General features: G+C 40.2%; 1 protein-coding gene across 3 annotated transcripts in view; it reads right to left on the bottom strand.

Annotated features, from left to right (window-relative positions):
• Positions 1-16,076, bottom strand: part of pax5 (paired box 5) — a 65,709-nt gene that overhangs the window by 20,038 nt on the left and 29,595 nt on the right. Inside the window, exons 6-8 of one of the 3 annotated variants that reach the window (XM_044115168.1) lie at positions 12,817-12,917; positions 11,732-11,824; positions 3,016-3,148 (exon numbers count right to left, since the gene is read on the bottom strand). In XM_044115168.1, the coding sequence (XP_043971103.1) occupies positions 3,016-3,148; positions 11,732-11,824; positions 12,817-12,917 (327 nt within the window). Of the gene's footprint in view, positions 1-3,015; positions 3,149-11,731; positions 11,825-12,732; positions 12,918-16,076 lie in introns of all 3 variants that reach the window. The other 2 variants (XM_044115169.1, XM_044115170.1) reach the window with 2 other exon arrangements.

Genomic DNA, 16,076 nt, shown 5'->3' with positions numbered 1-16,076 from the left:
ATGACATCGCTAGAAAAAACCCAAGACATATCTCTTTGATCTCTGTACAAAGTGCTTCTTATTGCAGTAAACACTAATGGGACATCACCCAGAACACTCCACCCTCAAGATGAAACCTGGTTGTGGCAGCGTCATGCTGAGCAGATGATTTTTCTCAGCAGTCGCAGGGAAGCTGGTCAGAGCTGATGTTAGGATGGACAGAGCTAAACTCAGGTCAACCAGAAGAAACCTGAGAAGTTGCAAATAGCTTGAGACTGGGTCACAGTCTCAAGCTTCATTTACAGGAAACACATGTTCATGTGTTAGGATGGCTCAGTCAAATCTAGACCTAAATTTGCAGCGAACTTTAAAAAGTGATGTTCACAGACACTTCTGCATCTAAACCTTCAAACTCTGTACACACAAAATTGAAAAGACCTGCTACTCTCATCCTGAGTGTCGACTCAGGATGGCTGCACACAAATTCACATCACACTTGGGCTCTTAGTAAAAAAAATTTTTTTTCTTTCTCCTAATAACTAAGTAACGCTACCCAATACCTGTTGGACACTCAAAACAAGAGACACTCACCTACTCTTGCCTCTGGTCCTCAGTGGTGGTTTATCATGCATAATCATTTTCTCACAATGAGAACAACTATCATGAGATATAAATAATCCAATTTTCTTGCTTCAAAATTTCTGTCCACTTAGGTTAGCCTCCTCTGCTCCTTCTCTGAATGCAATTTTCCCTCCCTCTTTCATTTTCTCCCTTTTTCAGCATCCCTCTGTCCCTCTAAGCCTCCTCTCTCCTGTCTCGTGTAGTAAAGTTTTTCTTGGTGTTTGACGCGACAGCGAGGCATTAGCGCAGACGGGCTGCTCATCCGCTCAGGGTCAGTGCACAGGGCATGGAGGAGAGGGAGAAGAGGGTGGAAGAGGGGAGAGATGGACTCTCTACAGCCAAGTTAGAGGGGGCAGACAGGGCCAGATCCTCAGAGATGTGTGTTCGCGTGTTGGTGTGTGTGTGTGTACGTTCTCATGCACTGTATTTGTGCATATGTATGGCAGTTGTATTGATGTATCTGTTCTCCACAGCTTTTCTTTAGAGGTCAACAAACAAGTACAAGTCTCCTCCGCGCTCACTTGCAGCTACAGATGAGCACGCGTTTTCTGTCCTACTGGTCTGCCTGTCTCATTCACCACATCAAAGAGCCATCAGAGCAACCCTGTCAAGCCCAGGAGGATCAACGACATGCAAAGTGTCCCCCTTGGCATCTTCGAACCCTGGTGTACTGGCGGACGTTCGGAGTAAAGGAAAGTGTGGTGCGGGGTTTCGAAGAAGTGTCGAGCATGTAGATGCTGCTCTCCAGCAGATGTCCAGAGTATCAACACTTCAAGGATGCAAAAAACACTGCGTCAAACACACGGACGTCTGATCCCCTAGAGGGAGCTCTGTTCTGAGGGAAAAGACAGCCAAGAAAATGCATGCATAATATTCAGAAGGTGTGTGCGCATGTGAATATGAATGTGTGTGTTTGCATGCATAAGCAGAAATGGAAATTTTTCATCTCTCTCTCTTTTTCTCACACTCTGTCTTTTTCCCCTGCTCTGGTGTGTGCAGGTAATATCCCTCTGTGGTTAGAGAGAGAGAGAGAGAGAGAGTGAAAGAGATAGAGAGTAAAAGAAAGAACCTATTCCCAGATATCCCAAATTCCCAGATCAATGATTCCCTTCATTACAGATGGGAGTGTTAAAGGCTTGTCCAAGTGCTCCCTGGTCTGCTCTTAATTAATCGCGCCTCTCCCTGTGCCCCTAAATGGAGAAAGAGCAGGGAGCGAGGTGTTCACTTTTCCTCCACCTTTCCTTAAATCCCTTCCCTCCACTTAATTGACATTCAAAGCACTGAGCTCTTTAAGCAGTGCTTTGAGCACTTAGATTATGCAGTTTAAACTACTGCTAAGAAGAAAAGCATTAGCTCCAGTGTGTTTTTGTTTATAATTATGACTTTCCATTATTTCAAAGTTTCAAGGTAAGTTTTTGGTTTATCCTGTGAATTGGATGAATGTGCAGCCAGAGGTTGGTTAAGCACTACTTCCTTTAGAAGAAATTATTTATTCAGTATTTCACATGCAGTAGGAAAGGGTCAGAATGATCTTAGTTTGGAGAATGAGAGGAACGTTCTTGTGAAACTCAAGAATAAAAGCTGTTGTAAAAAAAACACATTAAAAGGATTTATATTTAAAATATTTTCAGTAGATTCAGAAGAAAATTTTTATTTTTACAAATTAGTTTTTAGTTTCTTGAGTTTAAACTCAGTACTCATAGCACTGCTTAAAGCACCATGTTGCTGTGTTTACTCATTATACTAAAGTATCCCTGCACAGTCAGTTTTTTCTAATTTTATGAAAGGTTTCTGCAAAGAGTGGATGACGCTGGATCTGAATCCACTGTGAGGAGCTTCCCAACAAACCGTTACCAGGAGAGGCTATTTCAGTGACAAACCTTTCAGCTTAGAGAGGAACAAAATCACAGAGCAGGTTGATACATGAAAACTAGCAGGCTTATCCCACACAATCATTATTTTCTGTTCTTATCCTTCAAGTTCTGGCCCAATTCGTTGGATGTCCATTGGCTTCTGAAACTTTGAATTTCATCAAAGCCTCAACTTTAAACAGTTTTCCGTTTTGATGTATGTTAATAAAGTAGATACTTGGTAACGTCTAGCTTTATTTAGTAAATATAAAAAAGCTCTTGTCACTGTCTAACTCTGTCAGTAAGCATCATGTAGTTTAAAAGAAGAACTGTCTGTCTTGTAAATGAGTTGATTGAGTGTTTCATGGGATTTTTCCTCAGCGCTCTGTAATAAACTTCAGAGTTAGACTTACTTTACCTTCTTCTGCATGTGTGCAGTTGTTAAATCTATGGAAATGTGTGGTTTCTGTTTCTGATCAAAATAAATCCGCAATAAGACTAATTTGATTATTGATATTCAGATTTATGAACACTGAAGGAATTAATTTTCTGTGTTTATTTTCACCTGGAACTAGCGAGTAGGATTGTGGGCCGGACACATTGGATCCTAACTCCGTCCCTGTGCCCGGATTGGCCAAACTGTTCTTCATCTCGTCCAGTCCGCCTGCTAGAGAGGCCATGGCCGAGTAGTCCGATGTCTGGAAGGAAGCAGAAAGGAAAAGGAAAAATAGATTTATTAGACAGCAAATCCAAATCATGATACTCTGTGTTGAAAATAATATCATGGCACGATTGTGGCCTGTGAGGAGTACAGCTGTGAGCAATCTGTTGATTATGTCCACAGTATATCCTGCATGTTACACCTTCCTCTCAGCGATGAGCAAAGCAGCTTTTCCTATGAGCACACACACCCACACACACTGATGTACAGAAACACACCTACAGCTGAGAGTTTATTGATCTGTTTACAAAGGCAGGGATTTACTGTACAACCAAGTCCAACAGTCTGTAACCGCAGGATCAGCTCGCACTTTCTCTTCATCCCTCTCATCCCAGCGCTCACACGGTACATACACAACAAACATATATTTACACACACACACACACGCACACACACACCCACACACACACAGACTGTGGCTATAAGACAAAGCCTCTTGTCTCCCCAGATACCAACCTAAGAATGGTGATCTTCTCAATACACACACACACACACACACACTCCCAATGCTCTGAACATTACAGGAAGATACAAAACCCAAAACCACACACGGAGGAAAAGATCTAAGTGGCAAAAAAATATGTGCTTGTTGTAGCAGTGGAAATATTTCCAGCACAAAACTCTCAATTATTTTCAGAAATAGGTGAAAAAGATTTAAATCTTTTAATTCTAAATTCGAATTATAACATTGCTAAGTTAATAAGTCTGTGTTTATGCTTCTTGAGCTTTTTTCATGTTTTGTCACATTATAATTATCAACTTCAGTGTATTTTACTGTTATAGTTCACAAAAAAGTGGGGAATGATTGTAATGTTAAAGTAAGAAGAGCAGTTTTCAAGATTTTTTACTAATAAATCTGTGTTTGAATTCAAGTTTTAACTCTTATTACAGGTTCTCAGTTGGATTTAAGTTTGACTTTGACTGGGCCATTCTAATATCCTTTGATCTAAACCATTCCCTATAATTCCAGCTGTGTGTTTGGGGTTGATATTCTGCTGGAAAATAAAGCTCTTCTACAGTTTAAATTCTTTAAAACCTCTAGTTTTCTAATCTAAAAAATCCTCATGTTCTTAGACTCTTCAAATCAACACACAAGCATAAAGAAAATATGATGCTGCCTCATCACATCTGCAGGATATTACTATAATGCATTGAGGTCAAAAGTCCAATTTTGGTCTCGTTTCACCAGAGCACCTTTTTCCTCTGTGTCCTTTTCTTGGCTTGTGGAAAGTTGACAGTTTTCTGACCACTCTTCCTTAATAACCAGATTTGTAGAGTTAACAATCAGTGATTTGTTCTGTCAACCATGTAACATCTGCTTTTCTACAACTCCTATAGAGTTACTACAGGCTTTTTGGTACAGGTAGATTTTTATCTGTTGTTAAGATGACTCCTAAAGGCAATAGATTTCACTAAAGTCTATTAAGAGGATCAAAATGACATATTATGCACTTTTTATTTAAATACAATTTTGAAACTGTTTATCAATTTATCAAATGAAAGTTTAGCTTAATTCTCTCATCAGCGCCAAGTCATTCAGCTCTGCAGAGGCTTGGTAATGAATGGTTCATTTAATTCAGGTGTGCAGGTGCAGGAGTGCATCTAGAAGTTGCAGGACGGGGCTGGAATTGGGCACCCCAGATTTAGCGCTACATTGTTTTGGTCTATCACAGAAAATTCTATTAAAGTGCAAAGACCTTTATGGTTGTAGCCACTAATGTAGCTGTAAATTTTATAGCAAACCGGAACAAACATAAACTTATGTCAAACTTATGTCAAATTTTTGATGATGGATCATTATAACCACATAGTTAGGATGGCGACAAACTGTATTTTTCCAGAGAAACCAGCATTCCAGCTCCACCCAAAGGCCAGACTGCAGCCTGTCCACTCACCTGTGTTTGACCCCGGCTTTCAGCCCTGACCCATTCATCCTCGTCTCTCTGAGAGGTCTCTCATTGTGTGTGAGTATATGTGGGTGGTTCTGGTAATTTAGAGAGATGATGGCGACGCCGATGGCCGAGAATATATAGATTAAACACCAGAGACTGTCTGGACAGGAACAGTCCTGGCGGGCCGATGACCCTGTCTCCTATTGGGTTTAGGTGTGAGTGTATGAACATTTGACTCTCTTGAGTATATTTTGTTGTAGAATCGTCCATTTTCACATAATAAGGAGAAGACAGTGGTCTTCATTTATCAACAGTACAAACTGTGCAAAATTGGGTTTATGGTCATTTTCCCATCTTTTCTGATTTTGGAATCCATCACTGTGGATCTGAATGTGAGAGATGCTGTGAAATGTGAGGCAGTAGGAGAAGCTTTATGTCGCTGCGGTACCACAAAGAAATTCAAGCTGCGTCACAGAATTGAATCAGTGAGTGAAACAGGGGCCCAAATCCATGAAACCTTTCCACAAGGTATTTGAATGGTTTCAGAGTTATACCTTAGATACTTGGGAAAGTTTAGAGTCTCTAAATCACAAAATGTGGTGGAGAATAGCGTCAGTATTAAACAATAGCTCAACAACTATGTCATTAATTATTCACGTACATCTCATCTCTGGTTTCTCTTTTCTTAGGAGAAAAAAACTTCACTTAATATGGATTCATAAATTTGGGTGCTGCCATCTTGAATCAGCACATACATTAGAAAAAAAGACATGCATGCATGGAGGTTGAGACTTTCCCTCAAACAATGAAATGCATTTTCAGCTTTCGATCATAAAATCTGTCAAACTTAAATTTTTTTTTAAAAATGGATGAATGGGTGTTTTTTGAATTCATTGATGTGCTGCAGCTCCAGATTTAAGGTGAAAGGTTAACTTTGTTTAAAGAGTGATTTATCTTCCACCGCTACAACAAGATGAGGATGAAAATTGTAAAGTTTTGTCTTTGCAAACAACTACATTTTAAAAGACTTCAGGTGAAAAAATAAAATTATGAACGTACCTACTAAGATGACAGAAAATAGAATAATGGGAAGGTAATTTTTAGACAGCAGTGACTAATTTCAACATTTTTGGGAGAGTAGATGGTGTTGCTGTGTTTTTATGCAGTGTTATCAGTGGCTATTAAATTAATTTAGTCTTCCAAGCGAGGTCATCATGTGGTCTAGAACTACATTTTGAATAATGAGCTTTTTCAGTGGGGGGGGGACAATAGAAACATTTGGATTTAGTCCACTGTATAATCCTACTTTTCAAGCGCACTGAAGGAGAGATGACTCTGCTGTTTATGACAGAGAAAGTCTAAGGCAACCTTGACATTTATGCAAAATATTATGTTTGATGCTTGCTTTTATTTGATGCTCTGTAGTGTGATGAAATGATGTGGACTTTTAGAGGGAGACAGGATCTAAAGCAGAACTGCAAAAAATATAATATGAAATGAAGTTATTATTGAAAGGTATCCTTTTTAGCAATATTTTGTTTGCAAATTCCATGCATGAGGTCACCAAAGTATAAATAAATATGGATGTTGGTAATACAGCTCAAATGTTTCCAGATGATGGTTGTATCACCATTTGACTAATTGTTGAAATTGGCTAGAAAACACAAAGTTCCAGATATCAGACATCAAAATTGTCATTAGATCATTCCTGCACCCAAATCTAGTCCAGCTTTGAGAAATAACGCTGAATAACTCTCAAGTTAACACACATTTTGTCCAAAATGACTTGCCTCTGATGTCAACATCAGAATGTAGAGCGCATCAATAAGAAAGTTACCACCGCTTGTGTTGTTCCCTGAGTTAAGCTTGGAGCAAAACTCGCCACTACTAAACAATTATTTATCAAATATTTTGCTGTGACTCATCAAATGTCTTCCATTCCTCTTTTCCGTGTGTGTGTGTGTGTTTGTGTGTGTGTGTGAGGGGTATTGGGAAGGAGGGTGCGGTGGGTGATAAGGTGAGAGAGTCACACTGACCCTTTTAATACGTCTGCATCTGTGTGTAAGTGTAGGCGCTTGTTTGTGCTCACTGACCTCTTAAACACCCCTGTGCTCGTCAACACACAACACAACCACTGGACTGTGACCTACCAAATAAGAGCTTACCCTGTACACTTACACACCTCTCTCTTTCTGGTCCTTTTTACACTTCCGGCACATTTTAAGCCCCCCATTTTTTTCCCTTTCAGAAAGAGGTCCAGTAGTTTTTTTTCTAAACCAATCAAAGATGCTATCCCTGCGTACCCCCCACGCACCAACACAACCAAATCTTGGCTGCTAGGTCTCATTATAATAGCATCTAATGTGTCCATGTAGCCATGTGTAGAGCCAGCCAGCAGCAGCACCAGCCGAGAAGAAAGGGTCTGCTGTGGTAATTGGTCATGATGAAGTTTGGCCAGTGGGGTGACAGGCCCGCTAAGCAAGATGGATCATTCTCATTCGCACCCGTAAATGTTGTCAATTCCACCGCTCATACAGCGCCATCAGCTCTCATCAAAGCAAAAGGGACGCAGCTGCGGGGGCCGAGGAGGGGGCTGAACTTGGTAATGCTGATGGGGAGGAATTGGACAACTAGGCAGGATGAAGGGGAGGATGGCAGGAAAATTTGGACTTGGTTCAACATTAATGGGTGATTACATATAAAGTCTTGTAGGGAAATCCACTCGTAAGAATCTCCCTTTATTCTTGTTCATTCTTCATAGTCAGAATTGCAGAGTTTGGAAATGGATGTTGGACAGAACGGTATCATGATGTGAAAAAGTAAAACGCACTAAAAACAGTGATTTAAGAAAGTGTTTTACATTGCTTTAAACATGAAAAAATAACGTGCATTTTGTGGAACATCAGATCCAATTGATCAGTTATTATTGGCTGTATTATATAAGACCTTATCCGATCAGCTGCTGTTGGCGCTGCTTCAGCTGTTCTGCATGCGTAGGTAAGTTTCATCAGCCCAGACAGAGCCTTTGCATAGTTTAGAATGAGATGAAACTCTATTGTTAGCTAATTTCTGCTACATTTAAGTACCACTTTGGTACATTTTATAGCAGTACCAAATTTTTTGACATGATCAAAAAATTTGCTGTTGCTCAGAAGGCAATCAGTCTGTTCATGCCACATGTAGTAACTATGATGGGCCTCAGAAATCAGACCTTTTACAGACATTAGGAGTCATCATGACTTTAAATGAATAATATTCTGTCATCCACATAAGTTTCCTACGACTGTAAAGTCTATCAGACTGAAGCTGTTTGTTTGAAGCTGCCAACACGTTGTTAAAATTTAAATGAGGTTATGCAACTAGTTTAAAACTTTATACTCTTTTGAAATTATTTATGATTAACTAATTAATTTAGTAATTTTTAATAGAGCACATTCTCTGAATAAATTCTTTAGTTTGAGTCTTTAAATGCTATGCAGTATGCATATAGACATTGAATTGGACTGATGCTCCTTTTATTTTCTATAGATTGGAAATTTTTCTCCCTGGAAACTGAAACAAATAAAAATGGAAATATAGAGAATAAATAATATCTTATATGAGACATCAGGTGATATCTGTTGTAGTTGAATGTAAGCTAAGTACTTCTATAAACTAATACACAAAATATAAAATGAAGGGGAAGGTGATGCAGATGCATTTTTTTAATGAACGCAGCATGTCTTCCTATGACATTCAAGTGCAAAGCAGACAAAATGGTGTGATGGGTTTTGAAATAAAATGTCCTTCATTAGTTTTTTGATTCTGGGATAGGTTGATCAGAACTATAAACAGTCTGTCCTTCTAAATCTCAACAAAAGATTTATTTACATTTATTTAGAAATAAAACCATGCATACATTTGTTACCCCTTGAAGTACAGTATTCTATTAGGTTTAAAACTACATGTCTTTGTTTGTAAGTTTAGTTCTGTAAGATGACAGCCTAATTATTATGTACTGTATGTAGAGGTACTGAATTTATTACAGGACAGAAAATAAAGCTGCATTTAATGTAATTATCTCCTAATATAAAGAGCAAGTGCGAAAGTTTAATTTTCTTTCAAAGTTTCCCTGATCTTGCTTCTACAGCACAAACAGATTACGTAAAATAAAATGTGCATTAAAAACAAATCTTTGATTAAAAAATCTGGGTGACTTTTACTCTGAGGCTCTTAGAAAATCAGCTGAATTCTCAGGGAGTTTCTTGCCATCTTCCTTTTATACACCAGATTGCCTCAGATGTGGTAAGGTGGAGTTTCAGAGTCCAAATCAGGTGACAGATGAGCCCTAATCGCCCCTCTGAAACACACACACACACACACAGTCTCATACAACACACACAGACGCCAGCCGTGCTGGCTTGAACCATTTGCATAATAGTATTTCTCTTTTTCTCCATTCTCCAAATAGATCCTGATTTCTCTCCCCCAGCGCCCCTCTCCCTCCTGACGCCCTTTTCCCTCGCCACATTGTCTTGTGCACCCCTGATGGAAAAGGCTTGGCTATAAACAAACACAATTCCCTGAGTGGCCCACAAACAGAGACAGGGATTGTCGTGGAAAGAATTTATCTGAACTCAAACTGAGCGTGGCAGCAGTGGGGAGGATATTCATTTTCAGACAGATAACCCACACAGACCTGAACTCCAGGGGGAGGCGGTCCAGATATAATGCTTCAAATACAACATCTGGCTTACTTTTCTTACCTATCAACATGATTTGCTATTTGCAGCCTGTTTAGTCAAGTATTATTGTCACATTTGGTGTCAGAACAACATTGGAAGGAAAAATGAATTAACTCCCTTTTTCATGGGTTTTTTCAAACTGAAAAAAGATTTACAAAAAGATTCACTTTCCTGTTAAAATAGTTTCAACTTCTATGAAAATGTATTCTCGATTCTCTGGCTTTAGCAATTTTGAGCAATTTTCAACCTTTGGAGGAAACAATTACAGAAGAACAAAGTTAGCATCGCAAGCATAGTTTGAAGGGAGAACGTAGCATATTTGGAAGCAAGTGAACAATGCAACTTTCAAACAAGGAATCCTGTTTTCAAGTGGATGTACATTTTTAAAGATGCTTCAAAAACATAAAAAAAACTCACATTCTCAACATTCAGTTAACTCCACCAGAATCAACCAATACACTTCATAAACTAGATGCATACCAAAAGATGATCACTATACGTGACACTATCTTGGTTTATTCTTTCACATTGCAGCAGGTTTTGGTTTATTTCCAAATGTAGATTAGAAGTGTAAACCTTTTCTATCTTTCATTGATTTTCAGGCTGTAAAATGATCAGACTGTGCTGGTCAGTGCAGAGGAGGGCATTTGGACCCGGGGTTGCCAAAACGGGTGAGAGCACAGTCAGCCCCCCTGATTTATCAGCTGAGTAATAAGAAGTGATTGAAGGGAAATTCAAATGAACTCTCCCTGACAGGCGCAGACAGACACACATACAAACATGCACACATAAATTATCAGCGCAGCTTAATAGACTACAGGCAGCGGGGAACAAGAGCAGCACAGGGAGATGAGATAAAACAATGGAGTAAAAGTAAAAAAAAATAAACAAGTTAGAAGAGTACCTGAGGCTGATGGTTCGAATTATATTTGACATACTTTTTGGCTCTTAAGCTGTGGACAAATTACTTCTTTTGAGCCAGAAATATTGAAAGAAAAATTAACTGAAATAAAAATGTCCATGTTGTAAAAGTGGTTCTTTTCTGTTTCCTTTCTTCCTCACATTCACATCCACTGACTCCCCTGCACACGTCATCACCGTTAGGGGAAAGTGCATTTAGAGCTGTCAGCCTCAATGCAGTCTGACCCTACTTGACCGAAACCCCACCGCCACTGATTCACACACACATATTTATTAATACACACACACCTTAGCTCACATACCAGAGAGGCTAAGCTGTAGCCGTCAGTGTGTCAGTGGGTGTGACTGTCAATCACCCTCTCCAGGAAAAATGGGGGATGGGCATGAGCAGATGCCTGAATTTCTTTGTGATGTGCAACCTAAAGCCAGTTTGACCCCAGTGTGACACAGATTTTAAAGGGACTCATTCCAAACCCTGACCTCAGTGGCTCTGCTGGGCTCAGAGAGGACACTGACCCAGGAATCATGGGTATTTATGATGTCAGATCTCAGTCTATAGAGCTACTCCAACCAATACCTGTCGACCTCTTGCCCCGACCCGCCACCCTCCTCATGTTGGTCAAATGGAAGTGAATGGGTTAAAAAGTCCAACTCTGCCCTGCAGGTCTAAGGCTATAACCTGTTTTACTAAAACTTCCCTGGGGTCTGTCTGGGTTCATGTACTTGACACTGGCTGCACAAATAAACTTGAAAAGTGTTTTCCTGAAAAAAGAAAAAATAAAAACAGTAGAGGAAAATTGTCATTTCGAGACAAGGTCCAAAACATTTCCCTAATGCTGAGAGCAGGGCTGCACATTAGAAGACATCTGAAAAAGGCAGACGGAATACAAATGCTAGTGTGCTCACATTTTGTTATGCAAAGTACTACTTACACCTGTCTATTCCCCTCAGATTTACATTAATTCACTGCCGGAAAAGGGTGGGAGGTCAATTTAGATGCAGCATTAAGAGACACAGACACACCCTTTCTCGTCTCTTGTCTCTCCCATGCACGCGGATATGCAGTTCATCCCCCGCGTGCATCAGCATGCCGGATGCCCCATTTCCATCACCGTCCTGGAAGCAGCAGGAAGTGAGGTCATAATGAGAGCTGGGTCGATATGCTCATTAGCCCCTGCAGTGTGTCTAGATTAACTGAATGTCGATAAACTACCCTCTCTGCGTCTCGGCAGTGTCTATCAGACCACAGGAATCCACACACAAACAGAAAACAAAAGTTCATTTACACATTGTACAAACACCCAGTGACTGAGCTTTGAGAAATTAAAAGCATATGCGGAGATTGAGCAATTTTGCTAGGCGACAATTTGGTCAACATTGGCATGGCATGGCAAGGCAGAGCAGGCAGGCTTTACTAGCTGTAAGCAGAGATCCCCCTGTTAGCTTGCAAGGTTTGCATCAGCAGCTTCAAATGTTAGTCAGCATGTTTCAGTGCGACAGCATCAGAAATTCAAGATGGACATCTCTAATATCAACGACTCCTTGCAAGACGAATCATATCCTTGTTCCATTTTGTCATGTTATTATCACAAACATCAATATATTTTTGGGCTATTTAAATTTACATTAAATAGGGCATAATTGTGAAGTAGAAGGAACTTTATGCACATTTCATTTTTTACAATAAAGTTCTATAAGGTGTGATGTGTGAAATGGTAAATGGGCTGTAATTGTGTAATTGTGTGTATTTTGCCTTCTCAAGTCCAGAGGACTGCAATCAGTCATTCACCCTTTTAACTCTGCTGCTCAACTCACAGATGTTTTTTTTCCTTACAGTTGTGGCACCTTTTAAGGAGAAATAAACATCCTTTTCCACAGTATAAGATTTGTTACAACAAAGAAATAATTAACCAAACATAAATGTGTCAAACTTTCTGCATTATAAGTGATGACTGTTAATCTATGACATATAACCCCTGCACCTTTTGGCCTTAGCCAGAGCCTGCACAATGCCTTGCCCTTACCTTGCCAGAGTCAGAGCTCACATAGAGCTCAGTGGTGGTTTGGACTGGACAAGATGGCTGTCTGTCAAAGAGGCGGTCCAATACCTCAATCTGCTGCGGCGAGAACAGCTCCCCTCTCATCTGCTTCCTGAGGAAGTCCCGCCCACTGTGGCCATGCCCGTTAGCCAGCGGTGACTCCTGTAAAACTGCACAGAGGGGACACCAGGTAGGAGTGACATTAGAAAGGTTGCAGCAGGAAAATGTTAAGAGGATGCAGAAATAAAAGTGTGATAAAGAAGGTGGTAAAATGAAAAAGGAGACTAGAAGGAATGGCTTACTGGGTATATTTCTAAAATGGATATGGGGAAAAAAGTTAGCTGTCTCAAAAGAAAGTCCAATGAACTGATTCAGGATTGAAAGACTTCATAGATTGTGGAGACTCAGAGAAAATCGCATACAAATGCAATCCATTACTTGGCATACGCTATCTCCCCTTCTTGATCTCTCAGAAGTACACCCTCTCCTCTCGTATAAACACAATCCTCCCTCCCGCTCGTCGTATCGCCCATACACACACGTACACACAAATATATATGGCTTCAGTATCAGTATTAGACTGTGAGCTCTTGTATCCTGCAGTTATTGCTCGGCTGAGGGACTGGACGAGACAATTATAAGAACTCTGAGGAGTCGCAGCCCACAAATGATTAGAAAAGAGAGAACGAGAGAAAAAGATAAAGAGAAAAAGGGGATGAGGGTGAAAATCCCCTGCTATAGAGCCAATTCATTGCTCCAAACTGCTCCTGAGAGCCTATTTTAGTCCTGGGGGTCATAGTGTGTTTGATGTGTATCAGAGAGTGTGTATGTGTGTCCTGGGTAGTGATATGACAGACAGGTTGAAAAGAGGTTCGGGACTTCAAATTTCTATTTTTTTTCTTTTTTCATTTGGACAGAAAATACGGATTCATTTGGGGAAAGGCTTTGGTTTTAAAGAAGAAGAGAGAGATGTAGAGATAAAAAACCAAAGAAAGAAAAATGGACAAATAAAGTAGAGAGAAAGCTAAAGAGCTCATGCTGAAATGCTGTTTGATTGCTAAACAGACTCAAAATCAAAAGGAAATATATTTTTCTAATAAACTGAACATAATCTATTCAGGTTTTGTTCTAAAAAATTCAAATCCAGATGATTTCTGACCTTTTGACTTTCACAAGATGATATTTTCTGCACTTGTTTGGATGTCAGAGCCAGAACTGTTCATACAGCAGCATTACCGAGACAGAAAAGTAGGAGCAGATAAATGGTTAATTTTTGTCACTATCACTGCTTTTAATGTGAAATGCAGCCATGTCAAGTTTTGAGGTTGAGAAAAGTACAACTTTCCCCTCAGATCTGCCACTTGATTGAAGTAACTCAGGAGAATATTATTTATTGAAATAACAAGTCACATTTCCTGATGATAAACTATGAGTAAATTATGAATGCGTTAAAATCATCATTTGTCAAACTGCGTATAATTCATGCCATATTATTTCTGTACAAACAAACCTTAAAAATTACGAAACAGGAAAGGTCTATAGAACCCATGAGAATTACATCAAGAACTTTTCTCTCCATACTAATATTGTGTGGTAAAGCTGTCATGAGCCATTTAGCCTGTAGCCATTTTTTTTTTTTACCCTGCTAACGTTCATACTCGCAATTCAGTTTAGTTTACGATCAAAATTATGAAAAATGTAATTTTTCTACAGGTGTAACTTGGAGAACAACAACTTTCCACACTGGAGTTCTGACTTGTTGTTGTATTCCTAACTCAGAACATAAAAAATCCAGCTTTGGAAAAACAGACAGAACACAGCATAAGGGCAACAGCCACATTAATAAACGTTCAATCTGTCTTTGTAGACTAACGTTCAACCTTGTTAAAATTGTGTAGTAGTCCTGGCACGACCACTGCTTTGGGTTTATTTTAAAAACTTCGTCTACACCTCATATTTTCAGACAGCATCTATATGTCACACTCACAGAGTTGACAAACACTTTTTTCAGCACACAAACCCTCTTTCAATGCCAACAAACACCTCGATCCTAATCTCTCTTTTACTCTTGTAGTCTCGTCACACTCGCACTCATACACAGGTGCTGGGAGCACGGCGACTGCATGGTCCAGGTCTCCGATGGCAGACCAATCAGGAGACAGATAAAGGCGGTATGATGCTTTAGCCTGGTAACCCACAGCAACCCATTTAATCCCACTGGCCAGTCGCTGTGATGGAATTCAATTGATCAATCATGTAGCTCTGATGGCACCATTTCAGCCAGCTTATTGCTTTCTGCTTTCTCTCTAACACACACACACACACACACACACACACAAGTAAACTCCGACTGAGCGGACCTAAGCTCGCCACTGTAGCACACCCTCAAACGACCGCAGAACGACAGAATGAAGAGGAGTTACTGTAGTTGAGCAGAAAGAACAAAGCTTTCACTTGTCATAATCAATATTGTCCATTCATGTGTGTGAATGTGTATGGATGCTTCTTGGCGTTGATGTAGGTGTGTTTGTGGGTGGGTAGCTTGATATCCGGCCCTCATTGTATCCATGGATGGGTAAAGAAACTCATTGCCGTGACGGGTTAAATCCTATTCACTGTCAGACACACACACACACACACACACATGCTCGCGCGCACACACACACACACCCACCCACAGCTGCCTCTATCTCTGTGATTCGGTCTCAGAAGGGAAGCGTTTCTCTTCCCTCTTTTTCAGAGCAGAACAAAACAAACAATGAACCTTCATTGTTCCCTTCTTTCTGCCTTTTCCCTCTCCCCTCCGCCTCTTCTGTCTTCCTCTCCGACAACGGCTCAGCCTGCCTTTGACTTTGTTTTTTAAAGCAACCCCACAAGCAGATTGGATGATTAAATCCTAAAACATGGAAGAATTGAAGTTGTCAGCTATTCAGTGTGCCAGTGTGTGCCTACTGAGGGTGGGATATTACCTGTGTGAATCTTATTAAAGTTGTCACACTGTAGATGATCTCGGCAGGAGAAGTGTCTGACCTCACAACTGAAGCTTGTAGCTAAACTTGTGTGTGGTTGTGTATATAGGGTTGTGTGCGTGTGTGTGTGTGTGTGTGTGTGTCAAAAGATCAAAGTTTTGGGAGGCGCTGAGCAGTGCCACGGTTGAAGGGTACGGATCTCCCGCCTCCCTGCTTTCCGCCATCCTCCATATCTTTTTCTCACTCCAAGTTTCTTTTATTCGGTAAGCTGCTGCATGTCACAGTGGATGCACAAGGGGGTAAGAGGTCAATGTGGCATTCTGGGTAAGTGCCAATGAATCAAGTTCTGCTTCACAAAAA

This window comes from Gambusia affinis, linkage group LG04, assembly GCF_019740435.1.
Source record: "Gambusia affinis linkage group LG04, SWU_Gaff_1.0, whole genome shotgun sequence".
NCBI lineage: Eukaryota > Metazoa > Chordata > Actinopteri > Cyprinodontiformes > Poeciliidae > Gambusia > Gambusia affinis.
This window is presented reverse-complemented; position numbering and strand designations above follow the sequence as displayed.